The sequence below is a fragment of the Mobula birostris genome, chromosome 14 (genome assembly GCF_030028105.1).
Source record: "Mobula birostris isolate sMobBir1 chromosome 14, sMobBir1.hap1, whole genome shotgun sequence".
Taxonomy (NCBI): Eukaryota; Metazoa; Chordata; class Chondrichthyes; order Myliobatiformes; family Myliobatidae; genus Mobula; species Mobula birostris.
The window spans coordinates 88,365,114-88,389,244 of record NC_092383.1 but is presented as its reverse complement, the minus strand read 5'-3'; the positions used below and the strand labels follow the sequence as shown (position 1 = coordinate 88,389,244).

The 24,131-nt window shown below is 39.4% G+C and overlaps 1 protein-coding gene across 3 annotated transcripts in view; it reads left to right on the top strand.

Annotated features, from left to right (window-relative positions):
- Positions 1 to 24,131, top strand: part of LOC140210070 (AMP deaminase 2-like) — a 163,048-nt gene that overhangs the window by 78,926 nt on the left and 59,991 nt on the right. For 2 of the 3 annotated variants that reach the window (XM_072278854.1, XM_072278852.1), the window contains exons 2-4: positions 18,167 to 18,297; positions 21,152 to 21,282; positions 23,484 to 23,552. In XM_072278854.1, the coding sequence (XP_072134955.1) occupies positions 18,167 to 18,297; positions 21,152 to 21,282; positions 23,484 to 23,552 (331 nt within the window). The remainder of the gene's footprint in view (positions 1 to 18,166; positions 18,298 to 21,151; positions 21,283 to 23,483; positions 23,553 to 24,131) is intronic. The other variant, XM_072278853.1, reaches the window with a different exon arrangement.

The window sequence follows — 24,131 nt, the reverse complement described above, 5'->3', positions numbered from 1 at the left end:
ATTTTGTGTGTGTTGTCTTGGATTTCTAACATCTGCAGATTTTCTTGTGTTTGTGATACTAACTGTATGGCTTTGGACCATGGGAGGAAACTGCAGCACCCAGAGGAAACCTACACAGACATGGGAAGAACTTACCAATTTCTTACAGATGGCGTTGGAATTAAACTTCAAACTCCAGCACCCTAAGCTGTAAAAGCATTGCACTAACTGCTACGCTATACAAGGAACCTTGTATGCACAACACAGAAATTAACAATGAAGGCAAAATATCCAATTGTCTTCATTGTAATGGGAGTTGTTGCAAGTGCAATGAAGTTTTACTGTGCAGGGCTTTAATTTTGTCAAGCTTGGAGTATTATCTACAGCTTTTGTCTCTACATCTGAATGAGGATATATAGACCTTGGAGTCAGCAGGAAAGATTCACTGGATTAATTTTTGGGATAAACTGCTTATGAGGCACCAATTAAATGGGTTGGAGGTAAACTCAATAACATAGAAGAACATAGAAGATTTTATTGAAATATATTTAATTCTGCAAGTGATTGACAGAATAGATACTGAAAGTTTATTTTCTTAGTTGGGATTGTCCAGAACTAGGGAGACAGAAATTTCGGGATAAAAGGTTATTCATTTAGATGTGAAATTTCTTACCTTAGGGTTGTGAATCTTTGAAATATTCTACCATGCTGTGGGCACGTGGCCAAGTGGTTAAGGCATTGGGCTAGCGACCTGAAGGTCGTGAGCTTGAACAAGGCACTTAATCACACATTGCTCTGCGACGACACTGGTGCCAAGCTGTATGGGTCCTAATGCCCTTCCCTTGGACAACATTGGTGTCGTGGAGAGGGGAGATTTGCAGCATGGGCAACTGCTGGTCTTCCATACAACCTTGCCCAGGCCTGCGCCCTGGAGAGTGAAGACTTTCCAGGCGCAGATCCATGGTGTCGCAAGACTAACGGATGCCTTCTACCATGCTGTAATGCTTGTTCAGATGATGAATATAGTTTAAGCTAAACTCAGATTTTTTTGATTAAGGAAAAAGGTGAGATGAAAAGGTGGGTTTCATGCAGTGGATCAATCACAGTCTTATTGAAAGATGAACCAGACTTCTTAATTTAAGGACTTTATGCTTTAGATTCTACTTTGATACTAAATAACAAATGTGATAAGTAGATGTACTTTTAAATATTATAGAACAAGAAACTGAATGACCATGTAGATTAAATGTTAAAATTGTCATGTAGTTACTGAGGAGAAAAAATCTATTTTTACTGGTGGGAGAAAGAAAAAGATATTTGTCTTAATAGTGAGGAGAATCGTATGACAAATCTTACAAAGGTGTTCTGTGTAGAGTGAAGGAATATAAATTCAAGTTTAATCTTATGGGAGTAATTCATGCTTCCTAATCCCTAACCCTGAGGATGCTGAGTATGGTTAAGTGCACTTCTATGATTACAGCTGAGTTTCCAGGAGAACTGATTGAATGCCAGATATGACTTATTGTGATTTCTTTTTGGAACTTCAGCGGTGCAATGTTCTGTAACTCAACCACATTTTGAGCTTAATCACCTTTTTCAGTTTTCATAGTTTTGTATTGTATATGACAGCTGAGTTAACCAATTAGTTATTGTTAGCGCAAGTTTTTAGGTTAACATATGGAATTGTACACCATCTCATCTAATGACAGCTGTTTTTGTTGCATGTTCAACAGGGAAAATAGGGATTTCAGACCAGGAAGTGACATTGTGGCAGAACGGAGTTGTAAATAATCTGTGCCGAATACAAATAATAAGACTTATTCCAATTCTAGTGTTTTTTTTACATTATGAAGACATGTAGTCTTTTATTGTCATTTAGTAATGCATGCATTAAGAAATGATACAATATTTCCTCCGGTGTGATATCACAAAACACAGGACAGACCAAGACTGAAAAAACTGACAAAACCACATAATTATAACATATAGTTACAACAGTGCAACAATACCATAACTTGATGAAGAAGTCCATGAGCACAGTAGAAGTTCAAAGTCTCTCAAATGTCCCACATCTCACGCAGACGGGAGAAGGAAGAACTCTCCCTGCCATGCCAACCACAGTCCGACTCTGAGTCATCCGAAAACTTGGAGCTCTGATCAGCTCTCCGACACCAAGTACTGAGCGCTATCTCTGTCTGAACGATTCGACCTCAACCTTGGTCGCCAACAGCAGGCAAAGCCGGGCATTTTGAGGCCTACGGTCCGAAAGATTCCCGACTACGCAGTAACGACAGCAGCGAACGAGTGTTTCAGAAATTTCTCCAGATGTTCCTCTGTGCTTTCACGTCCATTCTCCATCAAATCAGAATTGTCCATGGCCCTATTTAATAGATACGATATCATTTTTCACTGGAGAGCTGTGCACGCACGCGGTGCGCTGCTCTCTCTCTCCTCCCGCCTCGGAGGTATTACATTGTTGCATGAATACCTTGTTTCTGACTGTGTCTTTGGGCTCAACAATATATTTGAGCTGTATCCCTTCATAAAGGTACTGTCTGGATTATGAAGTTTAATTATTGAATTTTTATTCACTATTGAGTCATTCACTGTTATAAGCAGAGATATTGCAGTTTTAGAAGGAGAACAACTTAATTGTTCATTTTTTTACTTTGAGTTGGAGGGACACAGAAGTGTAAAGGTACACAATGCATGATAAAATGCTTCCCCATGGAGGGAGATCAGTGGCGAGTGCTCCCAGGCTGTTACTGTGCAGTCCTTTGTGGCGGATTGTATGCTGTTGTTGAACGTCTAAACACACCTTGTTGCCTGCTTTGATTTGTAGCTGGAAGGATGTATGAATCTCAGATAAAATTAAGCTTTTAGTTTTGTGTATTAAGTTTCTCTAGTTCTGAAAGGGCTGTCGATGAAGAATATAAGGATGCCTGGAATGATATGAAAAAAGAGCAATAATGTTCAAATTCCAAATCTCCAGTGCTTATTGTGTATGGAGGATAGTCTTACAGTGAATTGAGAAAGTCTTACTTCAGTATTGATTGGTTGAGCTTAATTTTTCTTGATTCTTTATTTAGTCAGTGTCTATCAAGACAAATGGGTTATTGCACTCTTTTCAAATTTGCTTCTATATCTGATATGCTAATTTTGTTTGCTTAATCTTGCATCAAAAGAAGATAGAATATACAACACGGGACAGGCCCTTTCGCTCACCATGTTGTGCTGAGTTAATTAAACCAACGAATCCTAATTAACCTAATCCCTTTCCCCCACACATTGAACACATCTCTCCCTTCTTTGCATATTCATATACCTGCTTACAAGTTTCTTAAATGCTCCAGTGATATCTAGTTCTGCCACCACCCTGGCAGTGCATTACTCTGTGTATTTTAAAAAAACCTTGCCTCACATGCCCCCTTTTAACCTTAAAGACATGCTGTCTAGTACTAGATACTTCAGTTCATTGCAAAAGATCTACTGAACAACACACACAAAATGTGGTCTGGCCTGCTGAGTTCCTCCACCATTTTGTGTGTGTTGCTTGGATTTCCAGCATCTGCAGATTTTCTCTTGTTTGTGAAAAGATCTACTAAACCCATTTGAGGGATTTTCATGAGCCTATATCCACTCAAAAGTGTGATTATTTACTAATGTATTAAAATTTTTGATCTGGTGGTTAGCATGATGCTATTACAGCTCGGTGTCGGAATTCCATCCCGACATTCTCTGTAAAGAGTCTCTGTATGTCCACCCCATGGAATGAGTATGTTTTCCTTGGGTGCTCCAATTTCCTCCTGTAGTTCAAAGACCTGCTGTTTTTGGTATTGCTCATTGGAAAATATCATGTGATTAGGTTGGGGTCACATTAGGGTCACAGGGGTGACATTGTTCAAAGGGCCAACTCCGCACTGTGTTGCTAAGTAATTTAACAGACTCTATCCAAAGGTCCTTGCTGAACTGAGTTGTTCCAGCATTTTCTATTTTTATTTCAGAGTTTCCTCATTGTGGTCTTTGGCACTATGTAAAATTATTTCCTACTGCCGCACTTTTGTCTTTTTTCCCTGTAATTATAACCTTGCAGTACAAATGTATGGTGTCTCAATTTTGTACTGGAGGTGAAGGGGAAACTACTGCACTCCAGACAACACTCAAAATGCTGGAGGAACTTGGGTCATACAGCATCTATGAAGAGAAATAAATAGTTGACAGGCCCCTACCTGAAGCTTCAACTGTTTATCCCCCTTCATGGATGCTGCCTGATCTGTTAGGTTCCTCCAGCATTTTGTGTGTGCTCCAGTGGATTTCCAGCCTCAGCAGAATCTCTTGTTTATGCATTCGAGTTAGTTTCTTCAGAATGCTGTTAATCATTTGTGCATCTGTGGGAGTTAAGAGGTGGGTTTTCTTGGAATTATAGTTTTATTTATTGACTACAGCTCTACCTTCAGTATTAATAGGTTCAAGTGATGAGCGTAGTAGTTGAATTAATGTGGGTTAAAGTTATCCGGGAGACTGGAGTTAATGCAAACCATGGCTAGCCTCTCAAAGTCCTTCATGATGTGGATCTCAGAACCAGCAGGCTTATCATTCTTGAATTTCACATTCCATTCATTGAAAGCTTTTGTTTGTGGCAAACTGTCATATTGCTTGTTGTATGTAGTGCCTGAGCATGCTAGGGGTTGGCTTTTGTGAGTTTTGATGAAGTTACTGTCCTTTTTATTTCTTGTATCAGGTTATCATCTATAGTTGGTGTTGGAAGGGTGATCTTGGAAGGTATTGCTTGGCAGAGTTAGTGGATGTTGCAGAATTTCTCATTTTTAAATACATTTTAGGTGTTTTGGCCTGCTGGAAAATGCATTTTATTGATACGCATGGTTGTAATGCTCAATACCTGCTTTCATGAAAATACATCAGAATTGGCATAATCACAAGTAAAATGTACTTTTTTGTAAATTATGTAATAAACATTAAATATACTTTCTTTAGTTCATAATGGAAATTATTAGAAATGATGTGCATCTGAGATTATCTTTTCTATCCTAAAAATAATGGTGATAACTTTAACCTATGGTGACATCTTAAAAGTTCTGATTGAACAGCTCTGTGTAACAGATAAATATAGAAAGCTGTTGTATCCTGGAAACTGGATGGTTAGATTGAGGCTATTAACAGGTAATGATGGAGGAGGTTTCTTTCTCTCTTCATTTTTGATCTTCTATTGGACTAAAGTAGACCTAATGGCTACTGTTGTAGGTACATGAGTGGAACTTGGTATGGTCTTCTGATGCTGCAGCCCATCCACTTGAAGGTTCAACTTGTTGTGCATTTAGAGATGCTTCTCTGCACACCACTGTTGTAGCATATGGTTATTTGAGTTACTGCCAGCTTGAACAAGCCAGGCCATTTTTCTCTGACCTCTCTCATTATCAAGGCACTTGGGCTCAAAGAACTGCCACTCACTGAATGTTTTTTTGTTTTTTGCATTGTTCTTTGTAAACTCCAGAGACTGTTGTAGGAGGTCACCAGATTCTGAGATACTCAAACCACCCTATCTGGCACCACCGTCATCGTCCACGGTCAAAGTCACTTAGATTACATTTCTGCCCCATTCTGATGTTTGGTCTAAACAACAGCTGAATTACTTGAACATGCCTTTTATGCTTTTATGCATTTAATTGCTACCTCATGATTGGTTATTTAGATATTTGCATTAACAGGCAGGCATACAGGCATACCTAATAAAGTCAACACTGAATGTACAAAAATATGATGCAGAGTTCTGTCCTTGGTGTAGCATACCCCTTTTTATTTAAAAAAAAGAATAAGAGCTCAAGGATACTAATAACTGATCCTGTCTTTAGAGTACTCAATATGGTCAAATTTATTTATATCATTACGGAAACAATGGAATCTGAAAAAGAACAGTATGAGATGAAATTTACCAAATACGCATGGTCAAATGAGATCAGTAGTATATATGTTTTACCATAAAGTAAGTGGAAATCACTTTATGAACATGTAGGATGAAAAATGTGATGAACTCATACTACGGATAGTGTTTGATGTAAGTTTAAAATAAAGCGAAAAGAAATGGATTAATCTTGATAATTGCAAGACTTGTCATCCTGAAGTCTTTTCACCATCCGTAAGGCATAAGTCAGGAGCATGATAGAATACTCTACTTGCCTGGATGCATGCAGTAACAGTAACTCTCATGAAGCCCAACACCATCCCGGACAGAGCCACCTGCTTGCTTTGTGTGTCATCAACTGCTCTAAACATTTATTTTCTGATGGACAGTGGAAGACAAATGTGTACTATTTGCAGAAAAGCAATGCAGCCACTTGAAGATAGAGAACACTACAGCACAGAAACAGACCCTTCAACCCATCTGGTCTGTGCCAAACTATTAATCTGCCTCGTCCCATTGACCTGCACTCAGACCATAGCCCCTTATAACCCTCCTGTCTATGCACCTATCCAGCTCGTTCAACACCCTCACCACCTTCTGAGTGAAGAGGTTTCCCCTCATGTTCCTCTTTTTTTTGTAATTCAAATTTTTATTATTATTCTTATTTTACAAAGCAGCACAGCATATCATAGAGCAGATGCAGTACAGCATATTTACACAGCCATCCCATGACAGGAATGGAAATAAAACTTAGAAACAGAAAGAAGTTAACTTAAGTTTAGATTAACATACAACCAAAATTGATCCCACGTGTCTTGCACTTTCCCCTCACTGTTAATTCTTCCCAACATGTGTTCATATGATGAAATTTTAATCATTTCTTCAGTCCATTCCTTCACAGTTGGACATCTGGGTTTTCTCCAGTTTTGCAATATAATTCTTGCAACTGTGATGAGGCCCACCTTTAAAATAGTAAATTTGTCATTGTTTACATTAGGTATCATTGTTCTATCACCCAAGAGACAAAGCCGTGGGCACAAGGGCAGTGTGGAACCCCCCACGTTCCTCTTAAACATTTTACCTTTCACCCTTAAGCCATACTTTATACTTTATTGTTGCCAAACAATTGATACTAGAACGTACAATTATCACAGTGATATTTGATTCTGTGCTTCACACTCCCTGGATTACTAATATTAAATATTAAAATATTTAAAATACATAAAAAAGTAAAAATTAGTAAATATTAAAATTATAAATCATAAATAGAAAATAGAAAAATGGAAAGTAAGGTAATGCAAAAAAAAAACCGAAAGGCAGGTCCGGATGTTTGGATGACCTCTAGTTCTAGCCTCATCCAACTTCAGTGGAAAAAAACCTGCTTGCATTTATCTTATCTATACCCATCTTAATTTTGTACACCTCTATCAAATCTCCTCTCATTCTTTTACATTCTAGGGAATAAAGTCCTAACAATTTCAAACTTTCCCTTTAACTCAGGTCGTCCAGACCTGGCAATATCCTTGTAAATTTTCTCTGTACTCTTACAAACTTGTTTACATATTTCCTGTAGGTAGGTGACCAAAATGGCACACAATACAGTACTGCAAATTAGGCCTCACCAATGTCTTATGCAGTTTCAACATAACATCCCAACTCCTGTACTCAATACATTGATTTATGAAGGCCAGTGTGCCAAAAGCTTTCTTTACGATCCTATCTACCTATGATGCTACTTTCAAGGAATTATGGATTTGTATTCCCAGATCTCTCTGTTCTACTACACTCCTTAGTACCTTACTGTTCACATTGTAAGACCTGCCCAGAGTGGTCCTCTCAAATTGCAACACCTCACAATTGTCTGCATTGAATTTCATCAGCCATTACTCAGCCCATTTTTCCAGCTGGTCCAGATCCCACTCCAAGCTCTGATAGTCTTTGTTGCTGTCCACTATATTCCCAATTTTGGTGTCATCTGCAAAATTGCTGCAACACACATCAAAGTTGCTGGTGAACGCAGCAGGCCGGGCAACATCGCTAGGAAGAGGTACAGTCGACGTTTCAGGCCAAGACCCTTCGTCAGGACTAACTGAAGGAAGAGCTAGTAAGAGATTTGAAAGTGGGAGGGGGAGATCCAAAATGATAGGAGAAGACAGAAGGGGGAGGGATGGAGCCAAGAGCTGGACAGGTGATTGGCAAAGGGTAATACCTGTCCAGCTCTTGGCTCCATCCCTCCCCCTCCTGTCTTCTCCTATCATTTTGGATCTCCCCCTCCCCCTCCCACTTTCAAATCTCTTACTAGCTCTTCTTTCAGTTAGTCCTGACGAAGGGTCTCGGCCTGAAACGTCGACTGTACCTCTTCCTAGAGATGCTGCCCGGCCTGCTGCGTTCACCAGCAACTTTGATGTGTGTTGCTTGAATTTCCAGCATCTGCAGAATTCCTGTTGTTTGCAAAATTGCTGATGCAGTTTACCACATTATCATCTAGATTGTTGATATAGGTGATAAGTAACAATGGACCCAGCATCGATCCCTGTGGCACACCATTAGTTACAGGCCTCCAGTCAGAGAGGCAACCATTTACAATGTCTCTGGCGTCTTCTGTGAAGCCAATATTTAATCAAATTTACTACTTCATCTTGAATGCTAAGCAACAGAACACACTTAACAACCTCACATGTGGGATCTTGCTAAAAGTCTTGCTAAAGTCCATGTAGGCAATATCCACTGCTTTTCCTTCATCAGCTTTCCTGATAACTTTCTTGAAAAACTTAATAGGATTGGTTCGACACCATTTACCATACACAAAGCTATGTTGACTATCACAGATCTGCCCCAAATTTTCATTTATCTGGTCCCTTAGAATAGCTCCCAATAACTTTCCTTCTACTGAAGTTAAGCTCATCAGAGTATAATTTCCTGTCTTATTATTAGAACCTTTATTAAACAATGGCTATGTTCCAATCCTCCGGCACCTCTCCCATGGCTAAGGATGTTTTAACTATCTCTGCTAGGGCCCCTGCAATTTCTGCACTAGCCTCCTTCTTAAGTGTTCCCTTGCATTTCTTATACTCTTCAAGTTCCTTATTTGTTCCTGTCTGCTTGTACTTGCTGTGCACCTCCTTCTTTTTCTTATCCAGGTCCTCAATACCTCTTGAAAAGCAAGGTTCCAACACGAGGAAATCTGCAGATGCTGGAATTTCAAGCAACACACATAAAAGTTGCTGGTGGACGCAGCAGGCCAGGCAGCATCTCCAGGGAGAGGCCCGAAACGTCGACTGTACCTCTTCCTAGAGATGCTGCCTGGCCTGCTGCGTCCACCAGCAACGTTTATGTGTGTTGCTTGAAGGTTCTTTAAATCTGTTTTCCTTGCCTTTTATTTCGACAAGGTCTGTGCTCTCAGAATTTCACTTTTGAAGGCCTCCCACTTACTAAGTACACCTTTGCCAGAAAACAACATGTCCCAATCCATACTTGCCAGATCCTTTCAGATACCTTCAAGATTGTCCTATCTTCAATTAGAATCTCTAAGCAAGGATCTCGACTTTTTCCATAATTTCCTTGAAACTAATGGCATTATGATTACTGGATGCCAAGTGTTCCCTCAATAAACTTCTGTCTCATTCCCTAATACGAAGCTTTCCTGAACATATTTGACAACTTCTTTCCCATCCAGCCCTTTTACAGTATGGAAATCCCAGTCAATATGTGGAAAGTTAAAATCACCTACTAACACAACTTTGTGTTTCTTGCAACTGTCTGCGATCTTTCTACAAATTTGCTCCTCTAAGTCCTGTGAACTGTCTCTAATGTAATCCCATTAACATGGTCATACCTTTCTTTTTCCTCAGTTCTACCCATAAATCCTCACTAGACAAACTCTCCAGTCTGTCCTGACTGAGCACTGCTGTGATATTTTCCCTGACTAGTAATGCCACCCTCCCCTTTTAATCCTGCTGCTCTACTGCATTTAAAACAATGGAACCCCGGAACATTGAGCAAGTCAGTCCTGCCCCTCCTGCAACCAAGTCTCACTAATGGCTACAATGTCATAATACCACATGCTGATCTGCCTCTACAATACTCCTTGCATTGGAATATTTGCAGCTCAGAACATCATCCATTCCATGCTTTACGTTTTGATTCCTGAATTTGTATGTATGCTTAATAACATCTTTTTCCACAACCACTCTGCTATCTGTTCTGACGTTTTGGTTCCCATTTCTCTCTGCAGCTCTAGTTTAAACCTCTCACCTGTGCAGCACTAGCAAACCTTCCTTTTAGGATATAGTCCCCCTCTGGTTCAGGTACCAACTGTCCCTTCTGTATAGGTCCCACCTTCCCTGGAAGAGAGGGATGATCCAAAAATCTGAAGCCCTCCCTCCTCTACCAATTCTTTAGCCATGTGTTAAACTGTATAATCTTCCTATTTCTGGCCTCACTAGCATGTGATATGGGTAGCAATCCTGAGATCAGAACCATGGAAGTGCTGTCCTTTAATTTAGCACATAACTCCCTGAATTCACTTTGCAAGACCTCGTCACTCATCCTAACCATCACTGGTACTGACGTGAAACATGACCTCTGGCTGCTCACGCGCCTACTTATGAATGCTGTGGACCTGAGATGTCCCTGACCCTGGCACCCAGGAGGCAACAAAGCATCCATGAATCTTATTCTCATTCACAGAACCTCTTTCTATTTTCCTAACCAATGAATCCCTTATTATTGCAGCTTGCCTCTTCACCTCCCTTCCCTTAAAGGCCACAGAGCCTTGACCACTGTGGCTTTCCTCTAGTAGGTCAACCTCCCCCACAACAGTATCCAAAGCAGTATACCTGCACACTATATTCACTTAAAATACTTTTCCACTCCTTCATCATTGCAGGGTAATTTAACTTGGATTCTGCTTTTACTTTTTCAGTGCTCTTGTAATTACGTTTGACAGCTGTTTGCTGTTTGTTGTAGTAGCGAAAACTAATTGTTGTAAGCCAGTTTGTTATGGTAGCATTGAATTCTGTACTGCAGCTGTCACAAAGTTCCAGTGAATATAGTACAATCCTTCATTAAGTGCTGCCTTTGTGGAGCCTGCACATTTTTCCTATGACCAGGTGAATCTTCCCTTGTTGCTCTAGTTTTCCCCCACATTCCAAAAATTTGCTGCTGGTTAAGTTAAATGGAAAATGTCAATAGTCTCAAGTTCAGGGAGATTGTGAGGTGGGAGTGTCACGGGGCATGTGCAAGAGAAAAGTGACAGGGTAATAAGTGAGGTATGAGATTGATGGATTGTGATGAATGGCATGGATTTATTGCCTGTTATCTCATAATGAAATGTGCAAATACAAAAAATATGAACTATGAAAGTAATTGAATATACTGAAATAAATTTTATTATTTTATGATATGATCCTTTTGTATTTGTAGTCAGAATGGAGGTCACTTTGTCCCTTTGCTTGTGGGTATTCTTTCATTGAGATTCCCTGTCCCAAGCCTCTGATTTTATTGCATCCTGGATGGTATGATAGCATGATGATTCATGATGGTATTTCAGCAAAGTCAACAACCGTTTACCCTAATTTATCTATTTTATGTAGGACAGGAAGGAGAACTTGGCAAACTTGAACTTGAGTCAATCTTATGCTTCACTGATGAAAATCTATTTGTACCTCACACAAAGACCTTTGAGGTAGATCTTTCTGACCCCTTCTCAGGGAAGGGTTCTCAGCTGCTTTGTCAGTGATCTTCCTTCTGTAAGACAGTCAAGGGAAGGGATATTTGACGTTGCTTGCAAAATACTCAGTTTGAAGCACAACTTCAGCAAATGAAGCAGTCCATGTTTGAATGAAACAGCATCGAAACAACAATGTGATAAGGGCTGATAGGAACAAGTAACATTTCCACCACAAAAGTGCCAGTCGATGACCACCTCCAAGAAAAAAAAGTCTGATTGCTTGCACTTAAGATTCACATGCTGTGCAATGGTGAGGGTAGAGTTCCATGAGTGGGGGTGTGGGACAGATGGCAGAAAGGGAGTGCCTGAAGGGGGCTGAAGCACATTTAGACACACTCAGTCCTGAGACACCAGGCAAGGTCATTTGATTCCAAACAATTGGTTTATTGATCATTACAGAGTGTCTCTCTGGTGCTCCCGCTCCGTGCCCTCTCACTTCCCCTTGTCCCCACCATGTTTCCCCTCTCCATACACCCTTCCCACTCTTAGTACACAGTAGGGACCAATATCAGAATCAGGTGTATCATCACTCAGATATGTCATTAAATTAGTTAATTTTTGGTGGCAGCAGTACAGTGGATTACATAAAATTACTACAGTACTGTGCAAAAGTCCTCTGGTTTCGCTATTGATTTTTTTTTCTTGTTAGTGCGGCACCAACAACTCTCATTAAGTCAGCATCATCTAGAATAGGGGATGGTCCATAGATCCCTCGGTTAATGGTAAGAGTCCATGGTGTTAAAAAAGTTGGGAACCCTGATCTATAACAAAGCAGCTTGCTTAATTAGTGTGCTTTCAACCACCCTAAGTACTCCTTCCTTCCACTACTGGTGCACACTGATGGAGAGAAAGAAAGTTTAGGATGGTTGCAGAGCTTGCCTTCCACAAAATGCTCTCTATTTACTCACCCAGATTACTAAAGCACAACCTCGGCCATCAAACAGGACAAGGGCAGTTTGGGCATGGAAGCATCTCTACTCCAGTTCATTTCCAAACCATACATCATCCTGACTTGGAAATGTATCACTGGTTCTTCAGTTAATGCTCCGGGAGTTCCTTCATCAGGTGGAGCATAGCAGAACATGAAGGTAGTTCATAAGTGGAATTAGGGAAGGGTAGCGTCCCTAATTCCATCAGAGCATCATAGGGAGTCATTCCTGCCTCTGGCCATCAAACTTTACAACTCCTCCCTTGGAGGGTCAGACACCCTGAGCCAATAGGCTGGTCTTGGACTTATTTCATAATTTACTGGCATAATTTACATATTACTATTTATGGTTCTATTACTATTTATTATTTATGGTGCAACTGTAACGAAAACCAATTTTCCCTCCTGGGATCAATAAAATATGACTATGTAGTGAATGCTAGTGTTGACAGTGATATCTAGATCTGGAGAATGAGTATAAACCGAAAACTCAATAGTGGCTTACTAGGTGTAGACTTATGTGGGAGTGGGGGAGAGAAATTGAGTACTGAATCTTTTCTAATGTGTTTATAAGTCATAGATGTATAGGTAGAAACTTTAACCTAGGTAAGAATTCTCAGAGGCATGCTACAGTATTCTTGCATGATTATAAGGCTACTGGCACTACTGACTAGGAATGGATTTCTAAATAATAGAGGCTGGAAAGATTGTGAGCCGGTGTAGTCCCATGCCTCTGACTCCTTTGTTTGGTGTACATATATACACTTATATAACCAGCTGTGTGTGTCAGCTTTGCTTACAGATTAGTCATGTGCAGGCAACTTGGTTCCCCTTCAGCGGGTAGCAAGTGGTTCATAACGCTAGTTCGATTATTTCTATTTAATCTTCAAGAACCTGAGTGCATTTAAATATTTTAATTGACCAGAACCAGTGCTAAATAATGATGTTCAGTTCCTTTTTACCATTATTGTGGAAGGTATGCAGCAACTGAACCTATACATGTTACAGAAAATATGCACTGTCACTGACCTTGCAAAATTATCATTTATGCTTCCACTTCTCGTGACTTTCATGGAGTCCTATTTTTTGCTCATCAATTGTCCATTGAATGAATCACAAAAAGTCACAGCTGGTGGTGAAAGGCATAAGCAGCTATTTAAAACCTGAAAATTGTCTCCAGGTTCACTGTTGCTTTGTAGTAACAGTGACAAACATTGCAATTTGCACTTACGGAAAATCACATGGAAATTTATGTACTTTTTATTTATTGAGATAAAGTGCGGAATAGGCTCTTGCATCCCTTTGAACCCAGCAACCCCTGATTTAACCCTAGCTTAATCACAGGACAATTTACAGAGACTAATTAACCTATCAACCGGTATGTCTTTAGACTATGGTCGGAAACCGGAGGACCTGAAAGAAACCCACATGGTCATGAGAGAACGTACAAACTCCTTACAGACAGCAGTGGCAAATGAACTCAAGTCACTGGTACTGTAAAATGTGCCAACCACTACGCTACCATGCCATAATAACTCCATAATCTAGTGTTATATGGAATAAAACCGGGCCTTTTGAGTCAACTTGTCCACATCCACTGTGATGCCTACCTATACTAATCCCATTAACTCACTGTACACTGTAGGGGGCCGTAGTCGAGTGGTCAGTGACTTGGGCCGGCTCCTCCACCAGACTTAGTCTGGTGAGGAGGGTGTGAGGACACACAGCAGGACTAAAAAAAAACAAGACCTGACAAAGGGCGGATGAGCTCCTTGTGAACCAACGGCCATCTTCTGTGGAAGAGATTAAAGCCTTACATGTATCTACGAATCGTATGCTATGCACCTAGTTAGAAGAGATATGATGAACTTGGGCGCTGCACCGTGCGCCTGGACCTGCCCAAGGCCTCCGCCTGAGGAAGGGCCGAGCTCGAAGAAGCAGCCACGGCTGGGGGCCGACACGGCCTCGGGCTCGAGTTCGGTGGGGGTGGTGGCAGGCGGAGCCAAGGCGGCCAGCGAGAACAAACTAGAGGAGAGGCTGTACTCGGTGCTGTCGCAAAATCAAAGAAGATGAAGGTGCATAGCCACCAACCTTGGATTCGGGACGGCACCTACTGACTGACTGACACTGTTATAGTACCTGTCTGTACCTCTTCCTCTGGCAGCACTTTCCACGTAACCACCACTCTATGTGGAAAAATTATTCATCAGATCGCTATTTAAAAAATCAAATCTCTAGTTTAGGTTCCTCACCATAGAAAAAAGATTCTATTTATCCTATCTCTGCCCCACCTAATATTATCCTCTATAAGGACACCCTTCAGCCTCCAAAATTTCAGTGCGAATAAACCCAGCCCCTCTAAACTGTCCTCCAAAGCCCTCCATTCCAGGCAACATCCTGGTGAATCTCTTCTGCACTTTCTTTATTGCACCTATATCCGTCCTGTCAGAATAAATCCTGCTTATAAAGTAACTTTTAAATAAAAACAGTTAAGCCTCTCTCTTGACCATGTTGACTGTCAGAGATTTTAAATGGCAGGAACATAAAGAAGCAGTCAGAAATTTCTTTTCAATTGTTTCATTAATATCTTTTGTGAAGTGGAAAATAATAACCCTTTCAAAAAATCTACAATATTTAAAATCAGATCTATTTTAAACAATTACAAACTTCTAAGTTAACTCAAGTAGTTTTTCTAAAATTGCTCATAATTTTTATTTTTGGTCTTAGAGTGTCTCCAATGCACATGTAGATGCAGTAAGTAGACCCCACCTTGCAAATGAGGAATTACAACAAATTTGCTCATGGCTGCTAAACTCCTGGAGGATTCCTTTTTTGGAAGATTGTTGAAGATAAACCAACAAGTTCAGGATTTGTGTGTTTGTATGGGATCCCTTAGTTCTAGTGGCGCATGTGTGGTGAAATGCTAGACTTTTCCCAGTTAAGCTTTTGTTTGTTTGCATAAGACTTATTTGATAAACAGATGAGATTCTGCAGTTGCTGGAAATCCAGAGCAACACATGCACAATGTTGGAGGAACTCAGCAGGCCAGGCTGCATCAATGAAAATGAATAAATAAGTCAACATTTTGGGCCGAGACCCCTCATCAGGACTGAGAAGGAAGGGGAAAGATGCTTAATAAAAAGGTGGGGGGGGGAGAGGAAAGAGGACAAGCTAAAAGGTGACAGGTGAAACCTAGTGGGTGTGAAAGGTAAAGGGCTGGGGAGAAGGAATCCGATAGGAGAGGAGAGTGGACCATGGGGGAAAAGGAAGAAGGAAGGCTACTGGAGGAGGTGATAGGCAGGTGAAGCAAGTAGGTAAGAGGTCAGAGAGAGGAATAGAGGAAGAGAGAGGGGAAAAGGAAAAAAAATACTGGAAGGAAACGTTGCTCCTCCACTCTCTCATTTCCCTCATTAGTGATATAAAGTTGTAGACAGAGTTCAGTAAAACCAGATTCAAAGTGCATTTTCCACTGTACATTCACAGTGTTCCTGGCATCTATTAGTACTTCACATGTAAGTGCCAGAAGGCTATAAAAAGAGGACAGATCACAATCTATTTTATGAAAATATTAATCAATTTTGTAATTCTATAAAGGTTACTAATTAAAATCTGACATTTTGTAATATTTTTATTGCTCAATGACAGGAATAATGTAGATATTCAGTGAATATCTTATAATTTTTGTGATGACTACATCAAAGTTTTCTACTGAGTGACAGATTTAAGTAAGCAGACATTTTCAAATGTTCAAGTTGTTTCTCAAATCAACAGTAATTTTTTATGACCTCTGAAGTGACTCCCTTTATTTGAGAGCAATTTGATAAATGAATGGTTTGTGGCAGAGTTGACTCTAATGAAATAATTACTGTGATTTTGTTATTTCACTTTGACCTTCATTTTGATGTTGGAGCACATTCAAGGATATTAGATCTTTAATGTGGAGGTACGGTAAGTCATTAATCAGTAGCACAGTACACAGGTTACAGATAGCACACTGTTTTTGGATTCTGCAGCACTATGCAAAAGACTTGGGCACCCTAGCTATATACATTATGTACCTAAGGTCTCTGGACAGTACTGTATTTGTTAATGTGGAACAGAGAATGAGCTTGTAAATCTGGCAGGAGCAAAGGATGTTCAGAGTGGTGTGGCTAGAGTGCCATGTCAGTGTGTGGGACAGGTGCACAGAGGGAGTGCCAGGGGCAGGCATTGGCACAGGGTCAGACACACCCAACCCTGAGACACCAGGCAAGGTCATTTGATTCCAAATACTTGGTTAATTGATCATTACAGAATGTTTCTCTGGTACAGTACTCCTGCTCCCACCCCTCTCCCTTCCCACTTTCCCGACCATGATTCCCCTTGCCTTCCCCCTTCTCCACTCTCAGCCCACAACAGAGACCCATATCAGAATCAGGTTTATCATCACTCACATGTCACAAAGTTTGTTGTTTTTTTGTTGTAGCAATACAGTGCAATGCATAAAATTACTACAGTACTGTGCAAAAGTATTTGGCATTCTCTCTCTCTCTCTCTCTCTCTCTCTCTCTCTCTCTCTCTCTCTATATATATATATATATATATCTATCTATCACACACACACACGGCAGTGAGGTCTTCATATTTCTGGAAACGTTTTAACAGAAACTTTTGCATTTTAGGAACAATAAATACGGTTACTATTTTAGTCTTCCAAAGAATAGAGAGTAGTTTGATGTTGTGAATGTGAGGACGTCCTGCTTAACGCTTGAATTTTTTTTACATAACTTTGCTATGTGGCAGGGTGATGGACTATAGGAGGCAAAAAGGAATGCTCCAAAGTGCATATCGGTAAAGAAGTATAATTCATTTTTATTCATGTATACACCCTAGCTACCTTCCCAAGATAGCAGGCATTTCTTTATTTGTCTTGAGTTCGGCCACTTGAACACTGCAGTCATAGAGACGTGGCAGTTATAAACCAGCTGCTTTATTATGGCTGAGCTGGAATCTTTTATCTTTTTAGTTCATTACACACAACAACTGAGCTTTCAGTGAAGTCGAGATCATCCTTATTTACTGATTGCCTCCTCTGATATCAAGATTATATTTAGGAGTCTTCAGATTCCAGTGGGTGTACTTGGAGAATGAGAACAAAACAGTTCAGGTCAAGATAAGATAACCTTATTTAAAATAGGCTTTTTAAAAACAATTAGGAGACACTATGTTATTGTTTGTTTACTTCTATCAGTAATTCAGTTGATGTCTGATTAAAATATTTTTATTATATCATGTTAGGGTAGCATTGGAGAATAATGTATGAACCATTTTTCTTCTTGAACATTTGAAGTTTTACTTCATTTTGAGGGACCCACATAAATAACTATTTCATAATGCTGCTGTGAAACTTGATGATTGGAGGTGCTTTTGATGTCCATGATACGTTTAATTTTCCATTAACTTCGGTAAAGGAAATAGTTCCCAGATAGTTGGGTGGTGAGAAAATAAGTGACAATCTCTGTTATTGTATTTCATTTATATTACTTTAATTATATCATTTTAAAACCTTTTTGGGATGATTCATTGCTGTGACCCTTTAAATCAAAATATCTTTGATTTGCTTTCACAGATTTACACAAGACAGGGACTCTGAAGCAGATTCATTGCTCTCAGTCACTACCTGGAACCCCACTCTCTTTGAAATCCTTTCCTATCAATCTCCCCACATCAATGGATGGAAAGTTTAAGGAGATTGCAGAGGTGAGTGATTAATCATTCAGCAGTTTTAGTTTGGTTGGAGGCTGACCTACTTAAAAAATGTCAGAACTAAAGCTCCGTTGTTCAGAACCTAATTAGTATGCCATGAATAGTAAACACAAGATTTTTAAAGTAGATGGTACATTATTGAGTGATTTCCTTTTGAACTTTCAGAAATGTTTTTTTTCATTCTCAGTGAATTTGCATAATTATTTTTTTCTTTTTTTCGTCTGTTGCTGGTCCTGCTGCATTATTACACCTACCTACTTAGTGAAGTACAAATTGAAATGTGGGATTCAATTTTGGTGTGCTACTGTGTTGAAACCTAAAGAAAATAAAACCATCCCAACAATTTAGTTTCAGCAAATTCTGACCTTTTAAGGAATTGTACAAGAAAAAAAATTGATGAAAAAAATAGTGTAGTTGCACAAAGTTAACATATGCTGGATAATCTCTTGAAGTACTCTGGAGAATAATTTGTGTCAGAAGAGGAAACATTTTTGCTATCCCAACCACAATCTGTTCCAGCTACTACCATCCGGGAAATGGTAGCACAGCATAAAAGCCAGGACCAACAGGCTCCAGGACAGCTTCTTCCACTAGGCCATCAGACTGATTAATTCATGCTTATACAATTGTATTTCTATTTTATATTGACTGTCCTGTTGTACATACTATTTATTAAAATTACTATACATTACACATTTATACGGAGATGTAATTTAAAGATCTTTACTCGTGTATATGAAGGATGTAAGTAATAAAGTCAATTTAATTCAATTAAAATTGGATGCCTTGAGGGATATGTATGTTTTATGTTACTATATGATCAAAAATTAATGAATGCTGTTTAGCCACAAGGTTAGAATGGTAATGTAGTAGTTAGCGTGACAGGATGTCGGAGTTCAGAGTTCAATCCCGGTGTCCTCTGTAAGGAATCTGTACATCTTCCCCATGGAATGCATGGATTTTCTCCAGGTGCTCTGGTTTCCTCAAACAGACAAAGGTGTACTGGTTAGTAGATTAATTGGTCAATGTAAATCGTCCTGTCATTGGGCCATGGTTAAATCAGGGTTGCTGGCGGCGCGGCTTGGAGGGCCAGAATTTTTATTATCCCTATATGAAAAATAAAAATCTTATCTTCATTAATCTTCCCATTGTTCTCTGATATATTTGGGGGGAGAAAAGTTTGCTTAATCATTATTTAATCTATTTCACCTTTTGTTCTAATCTTCTCAAACCAGGTGTGACATAGAACATATAGAAAGGAACAGGCCCTTCGGCCTCATGGTCTGTGCTAAGCATGTTAGAATATTGAACAATTCCAGATAATTCAACCCAGCCAAATGTGAAGTGGTTCATTTTGGTAGATCAAATTTGAAGACAGAGTATAATAATGGTAAGACTCTTGGCGGTGCGGAGGATCAGTGAGATCTTGGGGTCCTTGTCCATAGGACACTCAAAGCTGCAGTGCAGGTTGACAGTGTTGTTAAGAAGGCGTATGGTGTGTTGGCCTTTATCAACCATGGGATTAAGTTCAAGATCCGTGAAGTAATGTTACAGCTATATAAGACCTTAGTTGGACCCTACTTAGAGTACTGTGTTCAGTTCTAGTCACCTCATTACAGGAGGGATGTGGATACTATAGAGACAGTGCAGAGGAGATTTACAAGGATGTTGCCTGGATTGGGGAGCATGCCTTATGAGAATAGGTTGAGTGAACTTGGCCTTTTCTCCTTGGAGCAACGGAGGATGAGAAGTGACCTGTTAGAGGTATATAAGATGATGAGAGGTATTGATTGTGATGAGAGGCATTTTCCTTAGGACTGAAATATGATGGGGCATAGTTTTAAGGTGCTCAGAAATAGGTACAAGATGGATGTCAGAGGTAAGCTTTTCACACAGAGAGCGGTGAGTGCATGAAAAGCGCTGCCAATGACGGTGGTAGAGGCGGATACAATAGGGTCTTTTAAGAGACTCTTAGATAGGTACATAGTGTTTAGAAGTAATGTGCTCTAGATTTCTATGTTTCCATGCTTAAATTCCCTTCCGCCTGCACACAGGTTTATTATCAATGTATTATATGACATGAAATTTGTCGTTTTGTGCAACGTAAACATGCAAAGACAAAATTGCTATAAATTATGAAATAAATAGATAGTGAAAACAAGGAAAATGCAGTAGTGTTGATGGACTGTTATATTCATGTGCCTTTATAAAAGCCTCTTGAACGCCACTGTCATATCTGCCTCCCGTGGCAGCACATTCCAGGCACCTACCACAATCTATACATAATTTTAAAAAAAACCTGTCCTGCACATTCCCATTAAATTTTCACATTTCTACCTTTGGTGGGGGGAGGGGGTGAGATTCTTCCCTATCCATGCCTCTCATAGTTTTACAAACTTCTATCAGTTTTCATTTGCTGCATCTTATCTTTAGATTTATCAATTTAACAAAACCGTTCTCTACCCCACTATGCCAGAAGTATTGCATACAAAGTGTGTGAGTCCTGATGAAGGGTCTCAGCCCAAAACATCAACTGTTTATTCATTTCCATTGATGCTGCCTGATCTGCAGAGTTCCTCCAGCGTTTACTTTGTGTTGCTCTGGATGTCCAGCATCTGCTGAATCTCTTGTGTTTATGCCCAAAATATTTTCTTATTGATAAATTCACTGATGAAATTTTGAAAAAACTAGATCTGCAGGAAAACTTAGTCATGCTCTATTGGATTTGAATTGACCTTTTAATGAATTACTCTTGTATCACATGAACTATGTCAGTAATTCCAGATATTTAATGTGTGACATGAGAGTTTATTTGAACCCTCATTTGCTTTTGTATTTATGACATCAGGAGCTGTTCACTCGATCTTTAACTGAAAGTGACATGAGGACTGCTCCCTATGAATTTCCAGAGGAGAGTCCCATCGAACAACTGGAGGAGAGGCGACAACGATTGGAGCGTCAGATCAGCCAGGATGTGAGGTAGTTGAGGTTTCATAGTACTTGACTTTAGTTCACTCTGCAAGAAAACATGAAGGAGAGTGCTGTAGTGAGAAGTAGGTTATCTTGAGGCTCTGCAGTAGTTCAGTAAGCTAAAGTGGAGAAATATTTCACTTTTGTATTTCTTTTGCTGTAAGTTCATTTTGCATTGATTAGGAACTATTTGAAAGACTTTATTGCTCCAGGCATTTGGTCTGAATGGACATTTTATCAGTAGACTGGAGTTAATTAGCTGAAGGCTGCCTATTATATGTTTTCTTGCACTGTTGTGGATTTTTTTTGTTATTTTTGATTATATTATTTCACATTGAGTGTTCACATTGCCTCTGGATAAAACATCAAGTTATTAAAGAATTACAGAACTTCTTAAAAAACATTGCTGTTAATTATGAATGAAAAATATAATATTAACAAAGGACAGTTATTATTAGCAAACGGCATTGAAAAGCTAACAAAATCCTATATTACTACTGGGTCAATTTTATTTCACGATGGCCTCTCTGTTTCGAAGAGTTGACTGATTATGATACTTGTGCACTTGTCAAGCTTTGTGTGATAAATCAGATAGAAGATTCATCACAGGTATGAATGCTGAAAATACAGATAATTGCTGTGCAAATACTTGCTTATATTGGACAAGCTGAAGTGTGCTGCAGTTAAGTATTACAAATAATTTAGACATCATTAATTCTTGCTGTTTGTCGTCTGCCAAACAAGTGATCCATAAAACACTATCCATTGGTCATAACAAATGTGATCAAATGAAATTTATCTTGACAAAGAGGTATAATTGTCATGCTTGAGCTAAGGAATAAGAAGAGTAAAGGGGCAAGGATGAAATGTTCTGGTCATGCATACAGGCATTGCACACTCTTACTTCACTAGAAGCTGCTTTTTCTTGTGAAGTGGTATTGTAAATGGAACTTGGTGCAGCCAGGAATTTGAAATTTGCCTGATCTTCAAGTAAGCCTATTTCGATTGGATAATTTGACCAGTTCTCTTTAGGTAAAGGTAGTTAGAATGCTTAAATAAAACCTGGTGCTCTTGCCTTCAGAAAAACTGAAGTGATGGTGTCAAATATTCACCTGCTGCTCCACATGAAGAAGTGGTTGTGACCAGACTTCTTAAAAAAAATAAAGATGCAGGGGAAGGAAGACTCAAACTTTTTCTATCTTTAACAGTGCTTGTGTATTTAACTGTAAGCTATGTCCCAAGATCCTATTTTAGCACAAATTAGTAATATTTTATTCTAAGCATCTGATTTTTCTCGTCTGCTCAGGTTTATCCTGGTTCAGCACTTTGTTGCCACCATTCTGCTTGCTATGCATTTCTGTTGTAAAGCTTCAAGTGCTCTCACAGTAACTGTTAATCAATGGCAAGTGGAATTGACAATCCCATGTGCTTTATAATGTTTTATTCATGACTCATTTTCATTTCTTGGTTGTTTCTTTAAACAGCTGTCAAAAGTTAAGATTAATATTGATGAAATGCTGATAATCTGAACAAGATTGTGAGTAGTTTTGTCTATGCTGAAGGACCTCCCAATGTTATAGAAGGTAGAATAGTTTAGGGCCTTTGGCCCATGATGTGGTGCCAGCCTTATAACCTACTCTAAGAGTAGTCTAACCCTTCTTTCCCCTTCCAAACATAGCCCTCCGTTTTTTCATTCATCCACGTGCCTGTCTAAGAGTCTCTTAAATGTCCCCAATGTAACTGCCTCTATTAGTACCCCCAGCAGCATGTTCAACAACTACTGCTCTCTGCGTACAGAAAAAAAAATCTCCCTGATATCCCCTTTGAATTTGCCCCCAATCACCTTAAAGATATGCACCTTCATACGTGTCATTTCCACCTTGGGAAAAAGTCCCTGGCTGTCTGTTTGTCAATTTAATTTGTACTGAGAACAGTGCAAACAACTAAGTGTAAATGAGAAATATTTTGAAATCTACACAATGGAATAACTTAAGAATGTATATGGCACTCTGATATTAGTCAAGAAGTTTGAAGGGGGGGAGTATTCAAAACTGCATTAAATTGTGAAAATAACTTGTGATTTGGCACAGCTTGTGAACTGCAGTTAGAATATGTGTGCTCACTCGTGGATTAACTGGCTTGTTTTCTCTGTTTTCCACTTCCCCTTTCTCTCCTTGCATCTTTGCCTTCCTTCTGCCTGCCATCCCCAGACTAGAACCAGAAATTTTACTCAGAGCCAAACAGGACTTCATGAAAATTGACAGCGCTGCAGATCTACAGTGAGTCATCCTGCACTCCGCGGACAAGGAGTGCTTCCTTCGCGTGGTACCAGTCATGTAGCTACAGAACGGACATGCATGATCTCTGCTTTCTGTTTCTTTTTGACCTTTCCCAGGTGTTGATTTACATGAACGTCTACTCTAGAGGGTTCTTTGACCTTTCATCTGCCTTTTCACATTTAATCAAGGTATCCAGTGGCAGAAAGACAGATTAATAATCTCAGTTCAAGCTAAAATTAATTGCTCTTTAAAGTAATGAAACTCTGTCAGTCATTTTTTTTTCTGTATTTTATTTTCATACAGCTAAAATGAAAGGTAATTCTGCTGTGCCTGGTTTTGAAAACTTGATTTGAGCTTTGATATTTTGTTTTTCTAAATAGTAGATTAAAACATTTAGGGGTGGGGGAAAGGAAAATTTTTTGTCTCTTTTAGTTGGTGTAATGCACCATTAGGAATCTCAGTCATAGTTTTGTTTATTTGTTGTATTCTTTGTGAAAGTAACGGACGATGTAGACAAAGCCTGTTATTCTGTAACTACTGATTGTTAGAGTGTCTGAGACTTCCATAATCTCTAGGGAA